This window comes from Anomalospiza imberbis, chromosome 26 (genome assembly GCF_031753505.1).
Source record: "Anomalospiza imberbis isolate Cuckoo-Finch-1a 21T00152 chromosome 26, ASM3175350v1, whole genome shotgun sequence".
Classification (NCBI taxonomy): Eukaryota; Metazoa; Chordata; class Aves; order Passeriformes; family Viduidae; genus Anomalospiza; species Anomalospiza imberbis.
This window is the reverse complement of record NC_089706.1, coordinates 1,847,735-1,853,865: the sequence shown is the minus strand read 5'-3', so window position 1 is coordinate 1,853,865 and position 6,131 is coordinate 1,847,735. Positions and strand designations below refer to the sequence as shown.

The window sequence follows — 6,131 nt, the reverse complement described above, 5'->3', positions numbered from 1 at the left end:
TCCCCGGTGACACCGCGGGGCCGTGCCCGCCCCCGGTGACAGCGCGGGGCCGTGCCCACCGCCGGTGACACCGCGGGGCCGTGCCCATCCCCGGTGACACCGCGGGGCCGTGCCCGCCCCCGGTGACTGCGCGGGGCCGTCCCCACCCCCGGTGACAGCGCGGGGCCGTGCCCGCCCCCGGTGACAGCGCGGGGCCGTGCCCACCGCCGGTGACACCGCGGGGCCGTGCCCGCCCCCGGTGACACCGCGGGGCCGTGCCCACCGCCGGTGACACCGCGGGGCCGTGCCCATCCCCGGTGACAGCGCGGGGCCGTGCCCACCGCCGGTGACAGCGCGGGGCCGTGCCCACCCCCGGTGACACCGCGGGGCCGTGCCCATCCCCGGTGACACCGCGGGGCCGTGCCCGCCCCCGGTGACACCGCGGGGCCGTGCCCGCCCCCGGTGACACCGCGGGGCCGTGCCCATCCCCGGTGACACCGCGGGGCCGTGCCCATCCCCGGTGACAGCGCGGGGCCGCGCCCATCCCCGGTGACAGCGCGGGGCCGCGCCCGCCCCCCGGTGACACCGCGGGGCCGTGCCCGCCCCCGGTGACACCGCGGGGCCGTGCCCGCCCCCGGTGACACCGCGGGGCCGTGCCCATCCCCGGTGACATCCCGCTCGTGTGTGTGTGTTCATCCCCCCGCCCAGACACGGCGGGTCGGTGTCCATTCCCCCTCCGGTGACACCCGGCTGGGTGTCCATTCCGCTGGCGGTGACACCGCGGGTCGCTGTCCGTGTGTCCGCTCCCCCCGCCGGTGACACCGCGGCCACGCCGGCTCCGTTACCGATTAGTCACCGGCTGCCGAGCGACACCTGGCGGCGGCCACTGCGCCACTCGCCCCCCCCCCCCATCCCCGGTGCTGCCGCCAACCCCGCCCTCGGTCCCCACCGGTGACAGCGGAGGGTGCAGGACACGCGGACCCGCCCACGCGGGCCGTGTCCCGATCAGAGGGACACGGGCTGGCACGGCTGAGTTTTCCATCTGCAGAACAGCTCAGCCTCAGCCCAGCCCTGCTGCATCGCCCTGCGCAGACGGAAGATGCTCCCGCATTCCTCCAGGACTCACTTCCACACCCCCTAAAATCGGAGAGTTCCTTCAGTAGAACCTGCATTCAGTCACTCCCAAAGTGCTGTTCCAGATGCCGAAGCTCTGAGTCACGCTATGCTTCCTGAGCTCTGTTTGTGCACTTCACACAGACACAGGCATGAACCCAGTGGCATTTTCACCTCTTTTATTATACACAAAACATGAGCACGAAGTTCTACTGCGGGGGCTGACCACGTCCACGGCCGAATCCACCTCTCTGCAACAGCAAAAGGAGAGTGTTAGAAATCATTGTGTCAAGCAATGACAGCAAGAACAAACATCATCAAAGCTCTCTGATGGCACAGGTCAGCCAGGTGAGCGCCACCAACATCAACCCATTCCAGCCAGCTCTGTGGATCACACCTAGAAAAGTTTTATTTTTGAAGTATAAAACCATGGATCTCCAAAGAGCTCAGCTTGCTCCCAAACTTGTCACTGGCCTCTGTCCCACCACATCCTTTCCCCACAGCCAGCAAGCTGCGTGTGAAGGGTGACAGTTTCCAGCCCCTCTGACACCCTCAGAATCCCACAGGCAGCACTTTTCAGCTTCTCCCATCAAAGCCTTCAAAAAAGGAAGCCAAGTTCAAATGCAAACACTCACAAACTGGAATTCCGTGGCTGCTCCAGCACCAGCCTCAGCCTTCTTGTCAGCACCAGCTGCAGAAAGAGAAGCAGTCAGTGCCCACAGATCCCCCTGCCTGGGAGCAAAGTTTTAACCATCCCACAGAACTAAAACTGGGGCTAAACACAGCAAAGCAGCAGCTGTAAATGAGCATGTTTGAGAATTACTGAACCAACCCCAGGGAAAACCCCACAGCTCAGCCGGACAAAACTCCAGCACACCTCCCATCCACCCTCACATACAGACCCACAGCTATGCCAAGAGTCTCATCTTCCCCTTTCCTCCCTGAGAGGAGCCCTAGAGCTGGGACAATTGTCCCCGAGAGGGCAGGGGGGCACGGGGGGCACACTCACGTGGCACGGCGCTGCGGCGGTACGTGTCCCGGTCAGCCTCGCCCCGCGTGAGCCGCGCCGGGCGCTCGCCCTCCAGACCTGCAACACAGAGCAGAGCCTCAAACACTGCTCAGCCAGGGCACAAACACAAACTGCCTGCACCCCAAGGTGCAGAACAGCACCGGGTCTGCCAGCAGTGCTGCAGCTGGGGCAGCCCGGGGAGAATAAACCTAAGGAAAACAGTGATTTGGTAAGGGAAGCGTCACTTTAAGGGTGAAATCCGTTCAAGTGTCCCAGCTTGGGGCAGGGTGGAAGTTAAAAAATGTGAGAAGTGGGTTTACAGCATCATCTCAACAGTCTTCTGGTCATCAAACTAGTGCTGAACGTTATTGTTGGTAAAAATCCCAGAAATACTGGGAGTCTGCCATGGCCGACACATCGGTGCACAGCTGAGTCCCAAACTGCAGGACAGAACTGTGACCCCAACTTGAGCCAGCCACACTGTCAGTACCCCAAATCCCCCCAGAGAACACGTTCATGGCAGTAAAAGCAGATTATCTGTAGACTCTCAGATTAATAGCAGACAAAACTGCTGCAGGAACAGCCAGCCGTGGTGGGACCACCGCCTCTCAGGGACTGGGATGCGTGCCTGGAGCCCAGGCTGGGGTCTGGCACACCCCAGTGTCCTCCTGCACAGCCACATGCATTGGTTTGGCCATAAAAAACCCAGTTCCTGTAATAGTTCATTTACTACACCACCTCTGTGGCTCTCAGACTGTGCCTGCCTCGGGCAGGTCATCCACAGCAAAAAAGAGCACCAAGGGCAGCCCTTCCAAAGATCCCTGCCCAGAGGGGGCTGAGGAGGGCTCCAGCACCAGGACAATCCTGTGACACCACACACAGCTCCTCCTGCACAAATCCCAGCCAGAAGCTGCCACTCCTCCCTCCCTCCCAGCAGGGATGCAGCACCTTTAAGCTCACTGGATAAACACAGCACCTAAAGAACAAATCTTGGAACATCCAAGCAACTCAGAGATCAAAGAAAGCAGCGTATTCCCAGTTTCTCTGCAATTCCTTCCTTTGAAGCAGGTGATGCTCCCGTTTTGTTTGGCTCAGACACAAATTGCAGCAGCTGGGGGTGAACTCCCAGCACCCCTTGGCCCCAGCCCTGGCCCCTAAAGTGGCTCAGAAGCAACAAAAGCACAACCCATGTGATCCCCCAGAGCCAGAGCACGTCTGGCTGCACCCCCTACGCTCAGAGATGTGAAAATCCACAAGGGAAAATCGAGCTGCAAGTCCAACACACAGAACCACAGAGCAGCTGGGGTTGATCTGGAGATCACCCACTTCAACCCCTCTCAAGGCAGGGTCACTCAGAGCAGGTGACACAAGATCGTGCCCAGGTGGCTCTGGAATGTGCCCAGAGAGGGAGACCCCCACACCCGCCCTGGGCAGCTGCTCCAGTGCTCTGCCCCCCACATGGAAAACTCTTCCTCATGTTGAGGTGGAACTTGCTGCGTTTTAGCTTCTGGCCACTGCTCCTTGTCCTGTCGTTGGGCACCACTGAACGGAGTCTGGCAGCATCCTCTGGTACATCCCCCGGGCATATCTGTGGGGATTTGTCTCCTCTCCTCTCCTCCAGGCCATCCAGGCCCAGTTCCCTCAGCCTCTCCTCAGAGAGAGGCGCTCCAAACCCCTCAGCATTTCTGTGGGCTCTGCTGCTCCTCCACCACGAGTTCGCTGTTCAGTTTTAACAACGAGCCCTGTTCCAGGAGCACGCTCAGCGTCCCTGGGGAAGGCAGAGTGGGACACCCAACACAGGTGACACCCAACACAGGTGACACCCAACACAGGTGACACCCAGGTGGGTCCACAGCCCCATCTCTGCAGGCGCGCTCCCAGTCCCTGGGGAAGGCCAGTCCCCACTCAGAGCACGTCCCTGGTGACACCAGTCCACCGCCAGCTGAAAAAGCCACGAACCCCAATCACGTTTCCTCGCTCTGTTCACAATTTTACACCCAATCCCCACAGATCCGGCGCTGTCCTGGCTGCCCAGCCCCCCCGTGCCCACCCAGCTGACCTTTGGGCCGGGGTCTGCCGGTCTCGGGGCGGCTCCGGCGCAGCGTGGCCGGGACGATCTCGGGGGGCAGGTGCAGGTAATCCCGCAGGTACTGGATGCCCTCGTTGGTCAGGTACCAGTAGAAGTGTCTCCAGGCAAACTGCTCCTTCACGTACCCTCGGGACTTGAGGGACTGCGGGGAGAGCTCCCAGTTACTCCCAGTTCCTCCCAGTTCCTCCCAGTTCCAGCCTCCCCCAGCTCCTCACCGACACCGGGGGTCAGCAGGGCAGGGGGGAACGGGGACAGGGGGCCAGGAACAATTCCCATGCAGGGGACAGAAGGCAGCAGCACCCCGGGGACCAGCACTGCCGTGCCCCCCAGCCCTCCCACCTGCATGGCTTTCATGACGTGCAGGTTGGGCACGTTCTTGTCCACCAGCTCGGGGTGTTTGGGCATGTGCACGTCCTTCTTGGCCACCATCACGCCCTCCTTGAACAGCAGCTCGTAGATGGCGATTCGGTTCTTCTTGGGCATCAACATCTGCAGGGGGCACAGCAAACAGGGCTCCGTGACATTCGGCCACCGGGGAACCCTGCTGGGCGACCCCAGTGCCCCCCGGGACGCTGTTCCCACCGCTTCCCGGGAGGGAAAACCGGGCACTCCCAAGTTTTGCTCCTTAACTCATCCCGCGCACTCCGGGCGGCCCCGCCCGGTGTCGGTCACACCGGGCACAGCTGGGGCAGCACCGCGGCGCGGGGGGAGCACGGCCCCGCCACGGACGCCGTTGGTGCTGCCGTTAAGTCAAACCGAACTCGGGAACCGGGAGCCGTGGGAGCCTCTCGCCACTCCGGGAGCCGGAACCAAACCCGGCAGCGCCCCCAGCACGGGAAATCGGCTACGGGCGGCGCTCCCGGACCCGCCGGGCCCGGGGCTCTCCGTGCTCGGGCACGACTGAACCCCCGCGGATCACGGACCACCCCCGCGGCAGCGCCCGGGCCGGGAGGCCCCGGTGCCAGCGCTGGACATCCAGTCCCACCCCGCGGCCTGGCGCCCCCAGTCCCTTCCTCCCCGCACAGCCGGGCCTGGAGCCCCGATGGCGGAGATGCCCCGCGGGGGGGTCCAGGCCCCGGGATGGCGGCGATGCGCGGCCGATGGCCCGAGCGCGGCCTCACCGTGGCGGCGGCGGCGGGGCCCGACCGGAAAGGGCTGCGCGTGCGCCGGACCGCCGCTTCCGCCGCGCCGAAGGCCCCCGGCGGCGGGGGGGGGGGGGGTGGCCGCGGCGCTGCCTGCGCGGAGAGCAGGCCCCCTCCCGCCCGGGAACGGGCAGCCCGCCGCGGTGCCTGACGGGCGCGGCGGGCGACCCCCGCCCCCCCGGTGCCACCCCCGGCCGTGCCACCCCCCACGTCCCCGGCCGTGCCGCCCGCAGCTCCCCGCGGTGCCCGCTGTCCCTCGCCGTAAAGCGCTGCCCGGGATCCCGGAGAGCCGCGGGTCGCGCCCCGGGCCGAAGGCTCGGGGCTCCCGGAGGCAGCGGAGCGCTCTGCTCCCCACACACCGGCCCGGGAGCCGCGATTCCCCCGAGCCCCGCCCGCGGGGTGTGACCGGAGCCGTGTCCCCTTGGGCACACGCCGTGTCCCCCAGCCCGGGGCCGCCCCGCCCCGTTTGCGGGTTCGAGCCCCCGGGAGCGACACGACCGGGTCCGGGGAGGGCGGACACGTCCTAAACACCGCGGGCACCCGGAGCACCGGGGCAGGCCCGGGGGGACAGCAGGAGGGAGGGGGGGAGGCGCAGGGACCCCCGGCGCCCCGGGGCTTATCGCCATCCCCTCCGCGGGCGCGTTGTCACCTTGCGCGGCCGAGGAGCCGCCGCGCCGGGCCGGGGATTGGTCGGCTAAAAATGCCGCCCTAATCTCCGAGCTGATCTTTACCCCCTCCCTCCGCCCCATCTGCCGCGACCTGCCCGCGATGCGCAGCGCCGGCCCCGGGAGAGGCTCCG

At 65.5% G+C, this 6,131-nt stretch overlaps 1 protein-coding gene across 1 annotated transcript; it reads right to left on the bottom strand.

The window, feature by feature from the left end:
* Positions 1–1,254: 1,254 nt before the first annotated feature.
* RPS10 (ribosomal protein S10) lies at positions 1,255–5,440 on the bottom strand. Its single transcript, XM_068173336.1, has 6 exons — positions 5,312–5,440; positions 4,530–4,679; positions 4,161–4,332; positions 2,102–2,179; positions 1,728–1,783; positions 1,255–1,343 (listed from the first exon to the last, which is right to left on the bottom strand). Exons 2-6 carry the CDS (start codon positions 4,677–4,679, stop codon positions 1,302–1,304), a joined length of 498 nt encoding a protein of 165 aa, XP_068029437.1. The 5' UTR covers positions 5,312–5,440; the 3' UTR covers positions 1,255–1,301.
* Between the last annotated feature and the right edge of the window lie 691 nt (positions 5,441–6,131).

Coding starts and splice junctions, on each gene's coding strand:
- RPS10 (XM_068173336.1), bottom strand. CDS start 4,679: ATGTTGATGCCCAAGAAGAACCGAATCGCCATCTACGAGCTGCTGTTC. Junction 1,784..2,101: donor CCGCCGCAGCGCCGTGCCAC/GTGAGTGTGCCC, acceptor CTCTTTCTGCAG/CTGGTGCTGACAAGAAGGCT. Junction 1,344..1,727: donor CAGCCACGGAATTCCAGTTT/GTGAGTGTTTGC, acceptor TTGCTGTTGCAG/AGAGGTGGATTCGGCCGTGG.